At 42.1% G+C, this 15,794-nt stretch overlaps 1 protein-coding gene across 5 annotated transcripts; it reads right to left on the bottom strand.

Annotated features, from left to right (window-relative positions):
• Positions 1-2,190: 2,190 nt before the first annotated feature.
• On the bottom strand, positions 2,191-15,333 carry mcrs1 (microspherule protein 1). 5 transcript variants are annotated; one of them, XM_071378132.1, is made up of 15 exons: positions 15,129-15,333; positions 14,181-14,289; positions 13,903-14,077; positions 13,497-13,635; positions 12,712-12,876; positions 12,363-12,472; positions 11,989-12,097; positions 9,191-9,329; positions 4,969-5,044; positions 4,826-4,854; positions 4,536-4,628; positions 4,378-4,460; positions 4,121-4,208; positions 3,657-3,784; positions 2,191-3,420 (listed from the first exon to the last, which is right to left on the bottom strand). In XM_071378132.1, exons 2-15 carry the CDS (start codon positions 14,188-14,190, stop codon positions 3,334-3,336), a joined length of 1,431 nt encoding a protein of 476 aa, XP_071234233.1. In that variant the 5' UTR covers positions 14,191-14,289; positions 15,129-15,333; the 3' UTR covers positions 2,191-3,333. The 5 variants fall into 5 exon arrangements, with proteins under 5 accessions (XP_071234233.1, XP_071234224.1, XP_071234208.1 ...); XM_071378123.1 differs by lacking the exon at positions 15,129-15,333 and adding an exon at positions 14,968-15,128; XM_071378107.1 differs by having other exon boundaries at positions 4,378-4,628; positions 15,129-15,232.
• Positions 15,334-15,794: the final 461 nt, after the last annotated feature.

Genomic DNA, 15,794 nt, shown 5'->3' with positions numbered 1-15,794 from the left:
TTCACTCTGTCATTTAGGTCATTGTAGAGTCACTACAATGTTGTTGATCCATCCTCCGTTTTCTCCTCTCACAGCCATTGAACTCTGTAGCTGTTGTAAATTCACCAATGGCCTCATGTTGACATCCATAAGCAGTTTCATTCCTGTCCTGCAGCTCAGTTCAGGGCGACTGCATCTTTGATGTGTCTGTGTGGTTTAATACATCATCCACATCATAATTATTAATTTGACCATGCTTAAAGATATATTCAATGTCTGATTTGTTGTTGTTACCCATCTACTAATCACTGCTTTTCTTTGAGGCTTTCAAAAAGCTCCCTGGTCTTTATAGTTGAATCTGTGTGAAATTCAATACTTGACTGAGGGACCTTACAGAGGTTGTATGTATGGAGGACAGAGGAAGGCGTAGTCATTTAAAAATGTCAACCTCTATTATTTCACACAGTGAGTCCATATAACTTTGTGATATGTTAAGCAAATGTTTACTCCTGAAATTATTTAGGCTTGCCATAACAAAGGGGTTGAATACTTTAACTCAAAACATTTCAGATTTTAATTTAGAAAGTAGATGGCGATAGCATTGGTTTTAGTGACAGGCTAGTTTTAGTCACAGGCTGCTGCAGGGCTGGCTGCATCTCCAGATATTGGCTACATAGGGTCAACTACCTCAGCGCAAGTACCTCCTCCCCAGAAATACCTTGGTTAAATGGTAAAGCAAAGCAAGCAGTAAGTAAACCTAACAAACTGAATGCATTTTGTTAATCCAATTCCTGTGATGCTGATCAACTTATGAATATCCAAATTTGATCAGATATCATAGAAATGTAAAATGGGTATCTTTCGGTTTCAATAATAACCAACCTAATGAGCAAAATAATGACAAAAGCCTAGATGTTATTTTCTTGTTTGTAACATGTCATGGGGGTAGGTATTGGGGGCCACTTCCCTACAGGCATAAAAGTACACAAAACACTGCCAATTATTTTCTCAAAAGACAGAACTAGCCTGGTCCCAGAACTGTTTGAGCTTTTGCTTAATCCATTACTGTCATAGAGGGAATTCGATGAATGCCCCGAGTGAACAGGGTTAGCGTTGGTTGCATTCGATTTGGAACCGGTTGCCCCGTTCTGTCCGACGGCGAAATCGTCTCAAAACAAAAGTGACGTAGGTTAAGCACATGATTTGTTGTTACCCATCTACTAATCACTGCTTTTCTTTGAGGCTTTCAAAAAGCTCCCTGGTCTTTGTAGTTGAATCTGTGTGAAATTCAGTACTTGACTGAGGGACCTTACAGAGGCACATACGTAGGATTCTGTGTTTTCACATGCAAAAGTGATTGATTTTGATAAAAACGCTTCATCTGCCTTCACAATGAAAACTGGTTTGAAAATTCAAACATATTTTAAGGGCGAGATGTATGTTTCTAAACGATGCATCATGATGCCTTGTTGAAAACATGACCAAGCTGCACAGATTACTGTTCGATTTGAGAAAGGCACTCCTCCCTCACCGATTTTGCCCGTTCACTTCACGGGCAATTGCCAGGTGCACATAATCAAACTCCCTCATTGTCAAACAATTTTAGTTTGGCATGAGAATTCCACAAGGAATTGGCAAGGCAGAAACAAACTGGCACCCAGGCTAACACAGAACGTGTTTGATTGAAGTTTAACAGAAAGTAAAACGATTTATGAATTTATGAACGGCAACAAGTGTTTCAACTCAGACGTTATGAGCATTTTAACAGATTAGTATCTTCAATAGACCATATTTCACACTTCCAGAAAATCTGCATATCTGATCTTCTTTGATTTTGCAGCATATTAAACCAAAACGTTGGTGTCTCTGATACAGGCAATTAATAACCAACTTTCTCACAATGTTGCAAGAAAATATCGCTGCTGTGATGTACTGTAGTCCGACAAGCACTACACCAGCTAGTGGGACTTAAGTTTTGTTGATGCCACAAGTCAACACTTATAGGCCAAATTATGGAGTAGAATTTTTTTTAAATTCATTGACTGCTGACATCTTTCAGATATGAATAATATCAAAGATAATACTGTAGCACTCATTAACAGAGTAAGAATGAAGAGATGCAAAAAAAAACATTACTAATCCAACAGCTACACCTTGTGGTAGAAAAATAAACAACATTTACATGCAATTATTATGACACTCAGGAAATGGTTCAACTAATGACACATTTTAATCCAAGCTTTCATACAAAAATCAAACAAACTGTCACATTGACTTTTACATGGCTTTGGCTTAAGTAGCACTAATACATACATACACAATATCACTTTTTACGACTGATTCCCTATCCTGGTCCTAAATGTATCTTTGCATGTACCAATTCAACCTAAACCTATCTGTATGAACTAAAAGGAAACACAGTTTTAAAACAAATCCATTGTCTTAAAAGGCACTGTGGAACCTCCTGATATGAATCCCAATTTAAACTTTAAAACAAGACTAAACTGGTGTTACGGTCCTGTAGTTACAAGGAAAGTATCATTTAGGTTCTTTGAGATGAGATTCACCCTAAAATGTCCAGCAGCGGAAAGGTATGTGATGTAGCCAAAGACCACAATCATTCTCAGAGTGTGTGTGTGTGTCGTGCTCTTACTCCACTGTATAACCACGACTAAAGGGGTTCCGGGTTACTTTCCTTCAAATCTGTAGTCCTTCATGTGGTCCTCGTCTACTAGGCTCCTTGGTGGTGTCCATTAGGCTCCTGGTCGTGTCCATTGGCCACCGTACGTTGCTCTCTATGAAGGAGCTGGCTGGGCAGTGGACACAGGCATGTGTCTTACCCTTAACTGCTTTTAGCAACACTGGTGCACTGACACACTAGCATTGCTGGGAATTGGGTTGCTAAAAAACCGAACAGGCAGGGGGGAGCAAGATTTTTAGATTTTTTTATTATTACAAAAAAACACAAGGGGTAACATTGAACTATTAGAACATGAAGGACAAACAATACAGCATCAAGACACTATCAAACATGTATCAGTCTTTCCGCAACAGAGAAAGAAGTTAAATAAAATTCAATTTCAACTAACTGCCGGTGGGTCTTTCTAACTGGGGGAACTTGAGACAAATTATCTAAAGGTATTATTTAACAGACTTTCCACATACTTCGATATTTTGTCTCAAATTCCCCTCGCTATAAGGACCAACCGTCAAGACCACCGGCAGAGTAAGTTGAAATATAATTTTATTAACTTCTGGCCTGCGGACTATTCCGTTTTTGCAACCCAATTCCCAGCAATGCTTGTGTGCCAATACACCAGTGTTGCTAAAAGCAGCTATCTTGGCCTTGCTCTCTCACTGCTGATTCATCTTAGCTGCTTCTGCCTTGATGAGTGAGATCAGCTCCTGGTTAATCAGAAACACAAAACGAAGACCTGCAATCTGGAGAGACAAATGACTTGTTGTGACATTCATGTATTAGTAGAGGTGGTTGTTATAGATCAGGTATTGTGAAGTAAAAAGCATGACAGGCAGACAGAATTCAATCTCAACTATGTAGTCTGTTGTTCATTAAAAAAATGAATCCCCTTTAAAATGTTTCTTCCATGTCACTCTTCTTGCACCAGCTACCGTATAATACATCCTGCCATTTAAGTCTTCCAGAAATTTCCACAAACCTCCACTACAGAGTTGTTGTTGAGTTTCCACTTGTTGCCCGACAGGACTGGTCTGCCGTCTATGTAGATGGGCCTGCGGCCCTCGTTGGCTATGAAGAAGTCCCCGTTGTTCTTCAGTTTAATGATCCCTGTACATTAGACATAGACAGTTATAAACAGTTACAAACACACAATGAAGAACTAGATCAAGTCCTGATATAGGGCCATAATATTACTATATGATAGACGTTTATCAGAAAACAGTCATTTCAACAGGGTCTAATTTCACTATGGTTAAGTGAGGACAGGGCAAGCACTGCCCTCTAGAGCCCAGATACAGGTTATTCAGCATCAGACCCAGGTAATGCAGATATGGCATCCAAAATGGCATCCTATTCCCTATTTAGTGCACTACCATTGGCTGTGACTGAAATGGCACCCTATGTTAAATGAGGTCCATGTCATGGTGCTGATAAGGGAGTCACCTTGTTTCCTGGAGATCTTCCAGGCAGGTCCTTCCAGAGACAGATCCACATCTATTTGCTTGTCCTTGGTGGCTCTGCCCAGGGTGATCTAGAGGAAGTCAGATTAGCTTCATAAAATATATATAAAACATTTTCACATTTCATAAGCATACATTTCCATATAATGAACTTGCTCCACAGTCATCTTACTATGGTCCTAATATAATTTGGTACTGTACTGTAAATTCAGTTAATTCAATCTGAAATTAGCTGCTCACCTCTCGTGACCTCATAAGGTAGCGAACCATCCGGCCTCTCAGAGCTGCCAGCGTCTGGTTGTCAAAGTCTGGAGAGTTCATACCTGAGAACACAACAACATAAACCCCCTGCAAGACTGGCTTCTTACACACACACACACTCTCACACACTCTCACACCTGTGATGCTGTCCACCAGGACCTGCCAGCGTGGTAGCTCCTGCTCCAGCTGTCTTATCTCCTTCTTCTGATGGCGGTCAGATATCATCAGCTCTGAAAGTGGGGACAGAATGAGGAAGGGCAGCAGGAGAGAGAATGAGGAAGAGGAGAAGAGATGACAGACTTCTAAGCCAACCAACATGCATTATGGAACATGCATTCAGGTGCTTTGAATTTGATCAATGAAGCACCTTCTTAGATAGACTCCTTTTATGTGTCAGTAGTGTGCAAGTTATGTTTGAGTAACTCACCATGCTCCAGCACCTCATCTCTGCTCTCCCTGGGTAACAAAACAGAGAAACTGATTAGAATGACGAGGAGAGGAGGAGCTCTAAATTTTAACTCAGGGAAACTGGAAATTAATTGTGGTCAGAATGTTGACCGGTTCTCTTACTTTAGCTTAGCATCATCCACCAGCTGCTCAGCATCAGAGAAGTTGAGGACTTGGTCACCTTTAGGGAAAGGTTGGACTGCAAAAGAGAATCAAACCATACAATAAGGCATCATATATTGGGGGACTGATGGGCACGGTCAACTCACTTAGTTTTAGTTTGCAACAGTGGAACAAATCAAATTTGTTACATGTGCCGAATACAACAGGTCTAGACCTTACAGTGAAATGCTTACTTACGAGCCCTTAACCAACAACGCTTAAAAAAAAAAGTTAGTGAGGGGAAAAAGTATTTGATCCCCTGCTGATTTTGTACGTTTGCCCACTGACAAAGAAATTATCAGTCTATAATTTTAATGGTAGGTTTATTTGAACAGTGAGAGACAGAATAACAAAAAAATCCAGAAAAATGCATGTCAAAAATGTTATAAATTGATTTGCATTTTAATGAGGGAAATAAGTATTTGACCCCTCTGCAAAACTTGACTTAGTACTTGGTGGCACAACCCTTGTTGGCAATCACAGAGGTCAGACGTTTCTTGTAGTTGGCCACCAGGTTTGCACACATCTCAGGAGGGATTTTGTCCCACTCCTCTTTGCAGATTTTCTCCAAGTCATTAAGGTTTCGAGGCTGACGTTTGGCAACTCGAACCTTCAGCTCCCTCCACAGATTCTCTATGGGATTAAGGGCTGGAGACTGGCTAGGCCACTCCAGGACCATACTGTGCTTCTTCTTGAGCCACTCCTTTGTTGCCTTGGCCATGTGTTTTGGGTCATTGTCATGCTGGAATACCCATCCATGACCCATTTTCAATACCCTGGCTGAGGGAAGAAGGTTCTCAACCAAGATTTGACAGTACATGGCCCCGTCCATCGTCCCTTTGATGCGGTGAAGTTGTCCTGTCCCCTTAGCAGAAAAACACCCCCAAAGCATAATGTTTCCACCTCCATGTTTGACGGTGTGGATGGTCTTCTTGAGGTCATAGGCAGCATTCCTCCTCCTCCAAACACGGCGAGTTGAGTTGATGCCAAAGAGCTCCATTTTGGTCTCATCTGACCACAACACTTTCACCCAGTTGTCCTCTGAATCATTCAGATGTTCATTGGCAAACTTCAGACGGGCATGTATATGTGCTTTCTTGAGCAGGGGGACCTTGCGGGTGCTGCAGGATTTCAGTCCTTCACGGCGTAGTGTGTTACCAATTGTTTTCTTGGTGACTATGGTCCCAGCTGCCTTGAGATCATTGACAAGATCCTCCCGTGTAGTTCTGGGCTGATTCCTCACCGTTCTCATGATCATTGCAACTCCACGAGGTGAGATCTTGCATGGAGCCCCAGGCCGAGGGAGATTGACAGTTCTTTTGTGTTTCTTCCATTTGCGAATAATCGCACCAACTGTTGTCACCTTCTCACCAAGCTGCTTGGCGATGGTCTTGTAGCCCATTCCAGCCTTGTGTAGGTCTACAATCTTGTCCCTGACATCCTTGGAGAGCTCTTTGGTCTTGGCCATGGTGGAAAGTTTGGAATCTGATTGATTGATTGCTTCTGTGGACAGGTGTCTTTTATACAGGTAACAAACTGAGATTAGGAGCACTCCCTTCAAGAGTGTGCTCCTAATCTCAGCTCGTTACCTGTATAAAAGACACCTGGGAGCCTGAAATCTTTCTGATTGAGAGGGGGTCAAATACTTATTTCCCTCATTAAAATGCAAATCTATAACATTTTTGACATGCGTTTTCTGGATTTTTTTGTTGTTATTCTGTCTCTCACTGTTCAAATAAACCTACCATTAAAATTATAGACTGATCATTTCTTTGTCAGTGGGCAAACGTACATAATCAGCAGGGGATCAAATACTTTCCCCCCTCACTGTAAGTAAAAAATAGAAAATAAACAAATAATTAAACAGCAGCAGTAACAGAACAAGCAAAACTATATACAGGTGGTTCTGGTACAGAGTCAATGTGCGGGGGCACCGGTTAGTTGAGGTAATTGAGGTTATATGTACATGTAGATAGAGTTAAAGTGACTATGCATAGATTATAAACAGAGAGTAGCAGCAGTGTAAAAGAGGGGTCTGGGTAGCCCTTGATTAGCTGTTCAGGAGTCTTATGGCTTGGGGGTAGAAGCTGTTAAGAAGCCTTTTGGACCAAGACTTGGTGCTCCGGTACCGCGTGCCATGCGGTAGCAGAAAGAACAGTCTATGACTCGGGTGGCTGGGGTCTTTTTAGGGCCTTCCTCTGACACTGCCTGATATGGAGTCCCTGGATGGCAGGAAGCTTGGCCCCAGTGATGTACTGGGCCGTTCGCACTACCCTCTGTAGTGCCTTGCGGTTGGTGGCCGAGCAGTTACCATACCCGGCAGGTGATGCAACCAGGCAGGATGCTCTCGATTGTGCAGCTGTAGAACCTTTTGAGGATCTGAGGACCCATGCCAAATCTTTTCAGTCTCCTGAGGGATAATAGGTTTTGTCGAGCCCTCTTCACGACTGTCTTAGTGTGTTTATACCATGATAGTTTGTTGGTGATGTGGACACCAAGGAACTTGAAGCTCTCAACCTGTTCCACTACAGCCCCGTCGATGAGAATGGGGGCGTGCTCGGTCCTCCTTTTCCTGTAGTCCACAATCTCATTTGTCTTGATCACGTTGAGGGAGAGGTTGTTGTCCTGGCACCACACGACCAGGTCTCTGACCTCCTCCCTATAGGCTGCCTCATCGTTATCGGTGATCAGGTCTACCACTGTTGTGTCGTCTGCAAACTTGATGGTGTTGGGGTCATGCCTGGCCATGCAGTCATGAGTGAACAGGGAGTACAGGAGGGGACTGAGCACGCACCCCTGAGGGGCCCCCGTGTTGAGGATCAGCGTGGCAGATGTGTTGTTCCCTACCCTTATCACCGGTGGTCGGCTCATCAGGTAGTTCAGGATCCAGTCGCAGAGGAAGGTGTTAAGTCCCAGGGTCCTTAGCTTAGTGATGAGCTTTGAGGGCACTATGGTGTTGGATGCTGAGCTGTAGTCAATGAATAGCATTCTCAAATAGGTGTTCCTTTTGTCCCGGTGGGAAAAGGCAGTGTTGAGTACAATAGAGATTGCATCATATGTGGATCTTTTGTGGCGGTACGCAAATTGGAGTGGGTCTAGGGGTTCTGGGATAATGGTGTTGATGTGAGCCATGACCAACCTTTCAAACCACTTCATGGCTACAGACGTGAGTGCTACGGGTCGGTAGTCGTTTAGGCAGGTTACCTTAATGTTATTGGGCACAGGGACTATGGCGGTCTGCTTGAAACATGTTGGTATTACAGACTCAATCAGGGACAGGTTGAAAATGTCAGTGAAGACACTTGCCAGTTGGTCAGCGCATGCTCGGAGCACACGTCCTGGTAATCCGTCTGGCCCTGCTGCCTTGTGAATGTTGATCTGTTTAAAGGTCTTACTCACATTGGCTAAGGAAAGCGTGATCACACAATCGCCTGGAACGGCTGGTGCGCTCATGCATGTTTCAGTGTTACTTGTCTCGAAGCGAACATAGAAGTAATTTAGCTCGTCTGATAGGTTTGTGTCACTGGGCAGCGAGTGGCTGTGCTTCCCTTTGTAGTCTGTAATAGTTTGCAAGCCCTGCCACATCCAACGAGCGTCGGAGCCGGTGTAGTACGAGTCGATCTTAGTCATGTATTGACGCTTTGCCTGTTTGATGGTTCGTCGGAGGGCATAGCGGGAGTTCTTACTGGCTTCCAGGTTAGAGTCCCGCTCATTGAAAGTGGCAGCTCTACCCTTTAGCTCAGTGCGGATGTTGCCTGTAATCCATGGATTCTGGTTGGGGTATGTACGGTCACTGTGGGGACAACGTCATCGATGCACTTATTGATGAAGCCAGTGACTGATGTGGTGTACGCCTCAATGCCATCAGAAGAATCCCAGAACATATTCCAGTCTGTGCAGTCCTGTAGCTTAGCATCTGCTTCACCTGACCACTTTCTTATTGACCGAGTCACTGGTGCTTCATGCTTTAGTTTTTGCTTGTAAGCAGGAATCAGGAGGTAGGTCAACTTTTAGAAATAATTCACTCCATGGATATCAAGTAATGGACTAACAGTGTAGCAGCATCCCAAATGGTACCCTATTCTGTATTAGTGCACTACTTTTGACCAGAGGCTATGGGAATAGGGTGGCATTTGGTACAAAGCATATGTAACGAACCAATAAGCCCATTTGAGTTTCTCACCACTCTGGTCCTCCAGCAGGTAGTACTGTTTGAGCAGCTGCCAGTGCACCAGCAGGCTCTTGGGTGTGCGGGAGGGGTAGAACACACTGGGGTGCTTACTCAGCAGCTCCTGGAACACCTCCAGCTTGGGCTGACTGCTCTGTTCATCAGAAAACACAAACATATTTAAACAAACCCACACTCACTTCTTCAAACTGACACGCATATAGTGCCATCAATCCCACACATATAAACATATGCAGCAAGAAAAGTATTTCACCAATGGGCAGGTCATTGCTTTTTCCAGCATCAATATACTTATTTTATGGCACAACCATATATACACACATGTTTATAATCAATCTATATACACACACATGTATATAAAGTCAGTCCACACATCTGTATTTGGACAATGAAGCTAACATTTGAAATTAGGTTCTACAGTGAGCTCCCATAGTATTGGGACAGTTACACATTTGTTGTTGTAGTGCCTCAGTACTCCAGCATTTTGGATTTGAAATGATATATTGACTATGAGGTTAAAGTGCAGACTGTCAGCTTTAATGAGGGTATTTTCATCCATATCGGGTGAACCATTTAGAAATTACAGCACTTTTTGTACATAGTTCCCCCCCCATTTTAGGGGACTAAAAGTATTGGTACAAATTCACGTGTATTAAAGTAGTCAAAAGTTTAGTATTCGGTCCCATATTCCTAGCACGCAATGATTATACCAAGCTTGTGATTCTACAAACTTGTTTGATATATTTCCTGTTTGTTTTGGTTGTGTTTCAGATTATTTTGTGCACAATAGAAATTAACTGTAAATAATGTATTGTCATTTGAGTCATTTATTGTAAATAAGAATATAACATGTTTCTAAACACTTCTACATTAATGTGGATGCTAAAATGACTACGGAGAGTCCTGATTGAATAGTGGATGATGAGTGAAAAAGTTATACGCACAAATACCAAACTTCCCCCAAAAATGCCAACCTCACCTGTTATTGTATTGGTAAGAGGTTAGCATGTCTTGGGGGTATGATATTTGTGCAGCTGTAACTTTCTCACTCATTATTATTCACGATTCATTCAGGACTTACGTGCTAGGAATATGGGACCAAATACTAAACTTTTGACTACTTTAATGCACCCACCCGCAGCACGCACTCCAGCAGGTATATTTCACTGGTCACCCCCAAAGCCAATTCCTACTTTGGCCACCTTTCCTTCCAGTTCTCTGCTGCCAATGACTGGAACTGCAAAAATTGCTGAAGCTCACTAACTTCAAGCACCAGCTGTCAGAGCAGCTCACAGATCGTTGCACCTGTACATTTAACTACCTCATCCCCATACTGTATTTATTTATTTAGCTCCTTTGCACCCCAGTATCTCTACTTGCACATTCATCTTCTACACATCTATCACTCCAGTGTTTAATTACCATATCGTAATTACCTCGCCACTATGGCCTATTTTATTGCCTTTACCTCCCTTATCTTACCTCATTTGCATACACTGTATATATACTTTTCCCCCCTACAGTATTATTGACTGTATGTTTGTTTATTCCATGTCTAACTCTGTGTTGTTGTATGTGTCGAACTGCTTTGCTTTATCTTGGCCAGGTCGCAGTTGTAAATGAGAACTTGTTCTCAACTAGCCTACCTGGTTAAATAAAGGTGGGGAAAAAATGCACATAAGTGAATTTGTCCCAATACTTTTAGTCCCTTAAAATAGGGGAACTATGTAAATACAGTTCACCCGATATGGATGAAAATACCCTCAAACTAAAGCTGACAGTCTGCACTTTAACCGCATAGTCATTGTATCATTTCAAATTGAAAGTGCTGGAGTACAGAGCCAAAACAGAAAATGTGTCACTGTCCCAATAGTTTTGGAACTCACTGTATACTCCAGCATTGTGGATATGAAATAATGTATTTCATACAAGACGACAGTACAGAATGTCACCTTTTATTTGAGGGTGTATCTGTTTTACCGTTTAGAAATTAAAGCACTTTATGCATCCCTTCCCCATTTGAAGAAGTCATATGTATTTGGACAAATTCACTTATTGTGTATTAAAGTAGTCAAATGTTTAGTATTTGGTCCCATACTCCTAGCACGCAATGACTAAGTCAAGCTTGGGACTCGGATGCATTTGCAGTTTGTTTTGGTTATGTTTTGCCCAATAATAACTGAATGGTGAATAATGACTGGAGTAATATAAGTGTTCAGAAATATCTATTCTTACTTATAAAAAAAGTGACTCCAAAATGACACGACATTATTCACCATTCAGTTCCTCTTGGGCAAAACATAGTCATTGTGATGTAGTCATTGTGTGCAAGGAATATGGAACCAAATACTAAACTTTTGACTTCTTTAATACACTAGAAGTGAATTTGTACAAATACTTATGAATTCTTCAAACATGGCATATGTATGAAAATACCCTGAAAAATAATAATTAAAAAAATAATATAAAAAATATATATATGTTTTTAAATCACCTAATATGAAAAATGCTATATCAAATTCAAAATGCTGGAGTATAAAGCCAACTTTAAAAATGTTTGCTTCACTGTCCAAATACATATCGTGTGGACTGTATAGAGTTCGGGTTTTTGATGTTTATTCAACCATCTCTGAACTGTGTGTATGATTAAAAAGGTTGAGATGCAATAGAGAGCTCAATAACTCTATATTTGGGCGTTGCTTTGTGACTGACTACATATTTCGAGAGCAAGAACTGGGCCATCTTCACCTGATATATTTCAAACACCATAGAAACCCCCCAGCCTCACTCACTGATGCAATCTTGGCCAGCAGAGCCTCCTCAGCCTGACTGAAGAGAGCTTTGCTCTGGATTGCAGCAATGGCCTCCGGATGAAGCTGCCTCATCGCCTGCCATGCCAACCTATAACACAGAGACGGGGTAGAACATTGTCACAAATAATAGAGATTTTATTTGCCTTTACTTGACCAGTCAAATCAACAATAATTGGTTGTCTATTACAATAACAGTCTTGCGGTTAATTAATAAGGGGGAGGAACAAATTTGACAGTGGTGGTCAAATGTGCTGGACGGAACGAGAAAGACAAAAGAGAGAGGAAGGAAAAGGATAGGAGGAAGTGGATAGTAGGAGATGGCCAGGGGTGTGTGGGATGTGGTGGATTCTTACTTGGAGATGACGGGGTCATAGAGCAGAGAGTACCAGCGCTCCTGGATCTCCCTCAGGGTGAAACGACAGCTGAATTTCACTCCCAGATGAACAGAGGTCAGATCTGTCGTCTAACAGCGCACACACACAATACACACAGGCAGTTGTGCATTACCACATCAATGAGCTGTATTATACATCCATAGAAAGATTATATGGATACATCGCAAACACATTGAAAATTCATATTTCCATTAATAAAAGGTCAATGTTTACATAGTATACTACGCTGCCAAATTCCAATGATTTATAGCACTGATGCTTTAGTTATATATCAATAGCCTCTCTCTACTGTCTTTAGGCCTATTACCTGTAGCACAGCGTTGATGAGCAGCAGGTCATCAGTGGGTTTCCAGCGGCCCAGGTCTTTAGTAATCTGAAGGGGCTGCTTGCTCTTCTTCACCCTCTTGGCGATGGACGGGGGGGTGATCACCATGGTGAGGGGCGGCGTGAGGGTCGTGCTGGACTTGGACATCTGACATAGGGGAGCATGGAAATGGGGAACCAATGAGACATCTCCTTTGCCTTTTACATCATTTACTTTAGTAGTGATTTTATCATCGGTCAGACATCCTTATTAGTTAGAGTCTAGAGACAAATAAAGAACTGACCATATAAACAGCACAATACTCTGCAGGTTGCAGTTTGTCATGAGTCTTGTCCTGGAGGCAGAACTCAGCAATTTTTCCTTAGACAGTCCAGCTGCAAAGTCAAAATTGGCTATATTGTAAAAATCTATGGAAATAAAAAAAATAAGCTTTTTGGTCTAAATGTAACGTTAGGCATTAGGGATAGCAGTACGGTTAGGGTTAAGGTTTAAAATCATATTTTACAACTGTGGCTGTGCCAGCTAGTGACCACTCTGCAGAGCTGCCTCCAGAACAAAACTCATGACAAACTGCAACCAGCAGAGTATTGTGCTGTTTATATGGTATATGATTTTTATGGTCAGTTCTGAAAAATGCTAACCTGCTAATAGTCTAGCCATTTAATCAAGAGTAATTCAACAACTATCGGTATCTCCCTCTACCTTTCTCAATATGAGCTACTCATAAAAACACCACCCTCTCTTTGGATTCAATTCCTCCTTCATACCTTCTTCTTCTCATTGGATGAGGGTTCGCTCCCAGAGCAGCGGATTGGCTCGATGACAGGTGGGCCCTTGACCCTGCTGGATGACTTGGCCAGGCTGCTCTCCACCAGTTCATCATCAAACTTCTTCCTTTTAATTGACCTAGGAGTAGGAGAGGAACAGGTTAGATTTCATATAGCAACCAGAGCTGCAACAGAGAGAACCCTTGAGCTTCCTTTCAGGCAGGCCTACTTCAAATTCAGAGGGTAGGTGATGCAGAATGAATGCTGTCCAATGGTCAGAAGTGTAGGCAATTATTTTTAATCACTGAACTGTACAAGGTGTTAGATGTTCATATTTCAGGTTAAAACTGATGGAAAGATTGAAGCTAAAAAAGTGCCTGCAGAGACAAATGAGTAACGTTCAAACCTTGAAGAGCTCCTGCGATTGGGCACAACACCACCACCCCCAACAAATGCCTGTGTTGCTGTTCTTTTGATATCTTTCATCCCAGTCGACTCCTCGTCCTCTGAACGGCTCTGTGTCCCAGCTGCTCCCATCGGTGCCCCAACCACAGATGCAGCTGCAGCACCTGCCTGCATATCTATCCCCATAGAGACAAATCTCAATATTAGACACTATGGATTATGACAACATAAATGGCAACAACTTGCAACAAAAGGCAGACAACCAAGAGATGTGCATACCTTTTTCCATGATCTTGTTCACAGTCCAGAGATTTCGAATAAATGTTGAATAAAATAATGTTGCTACATTCGGCAGGTGTCACTCAGACAACGTATCTCAGGTGGCAATCTGAGACGAAAGAGGAAGGTATTAGTCAGAGATGGGCGGTAAATGGGAAGCATGTACTCAACAAATATGGAGTTTCGATTAGCAACTATCGACATTTACTGACGTCACGGGCGGTATGTACATCCAAAAAAGATCTAAATAAAACGTAGAAGCAACCAATGTAAATCGTACACGTCCCAAGGATCCCGGTCATCACAAACCCTGCTTCCATGAATAAGTCGGAAGTCTACAACAGGTCAATACATTGGAGGTGCCGAATAGGCATTTTGTCAGTTGCATGTAACTTTTTATTTACACATTTTTTGGAAGTACATACCGGCCGTGACGGCTGTAAATTACGATAGTTGCTCATTAAAACTCAATATTTGGTGAGTAACGAATGTATTTTGACATTATTAAGCTTGAAAAGCTGGTGAATGGCTGCTTCCTGGGGCTGAAAGGAGATTCGCCATATCAACGTCTCCGTCCTGTAAGGCCAGATTCTGGTTCAAGTGAATCTTGAGCTGGTGAATGGGAGTTTGAATCGGAGCTTCCTGGGAACAGATACTTGGGAAAGTTGTGCTATTGCTAGCTAGTTTGGTGTCGATACAGCAGTAACGTTAACGGTCTTCAAAGCTAGGAACATTTCACATCATGGTTATCTAACGAAGCAGCCTCTTCGCTTATTCCTCTACCTACCTCGTCTCAGGCTGGTTTATCAGCCAACTAGAGTATATTCAGGTACGTTGAACTTCGAATAAATCAACACAATTGCTATATGTTTCTGTTCTATTCGAAATTAGCTAGCTAGTTACATTCATGCTAACAATAACAGAACGAAACACATTTCCGGTACGCACAGGAAATGTCGTTGGCCGTCTACTTCATAACGTTCTCGTAACGTGCATTGTCGCCACCAACAGGACTGGCTCATTTACATCAGACTATCCATTATATTGACCAGATACTCAAGTGGTCGCTCTAACAATGGAAATAAATGTCTTCAAAAATGGATGACAGTCCAAACACGTTATCCACTTTCCCTCGGGGCAATCCCCGTCGAAACCGGATGCAGATTGATTGCCATCTTAAGTGGAGGTCCAATTCACCAACGTTATCCCCTCGGCCCTCAATTTAGCTCGAGGGAGAGTGAAGAATTTAGGTCACATGTGAGGTTGATATGACCCACGATTCAATGCAAACTGTAGTCACATGTCAAACTCTGGTGACCGCGAAGTGTAAAATGTAATCAACAAGGCTGCATTTTCGGCAAATCAGAAAAAAGTATGAAGCTAACTTATATATATACACACACATATTGATTTTAGCGTTGGCAAATTGGCTTAGTCTCGTAGTGAGGAGCCTAAAAAACGTTGCTAGATTCAAACATATTTTTTGCAATTCCTAAATGTATTAGAATAAATTACGAAACTATAAAACTAGCTAGCTAGCTACCTGACAGGAGTGCTAGCTAGATATGTTAGCTTACTAGGTACATTAATAGCTTTAGGTTGGTTGTTTTAAAG

This window comes from Salvelinus alpinus, chromosome 2, assembly GCF_045679555.1.
Source record: "Salvelinus alpinus chromosome 2, SLU_Salpinus.1, whole genome shotgun sequence".
NCBI lineage: Eukaryota > Metazoa > Chordata > Actinopteri > Salmoniformes > Salmonidae > Salvelinus > Salvelinus alpinus.
The sequence above is the reverse complement of the archived record's forward strand: the minus strand, read 5'-3'. Positions and strand labels throughout refer to the sequence as shown.

Coding starts and splice junctions, on each gene's coding strand:
- mcrs1 (XM_071378107.1), bottom strand. Junction 12,473..12,711: donor TCATCAACGCTGTGCTACAG/GTAATAGGCCTA, acceptor GTGCGCTGTTAG/ACGACAGATCTGACCTCTGT. Junction 4,855..4,968: donor GTGGATGATGCTAAGCTAAA/GTAAGAGAACCG, acceptor TTTGTTACCCAG/GGAGAGCAGAGATGAGGTGC.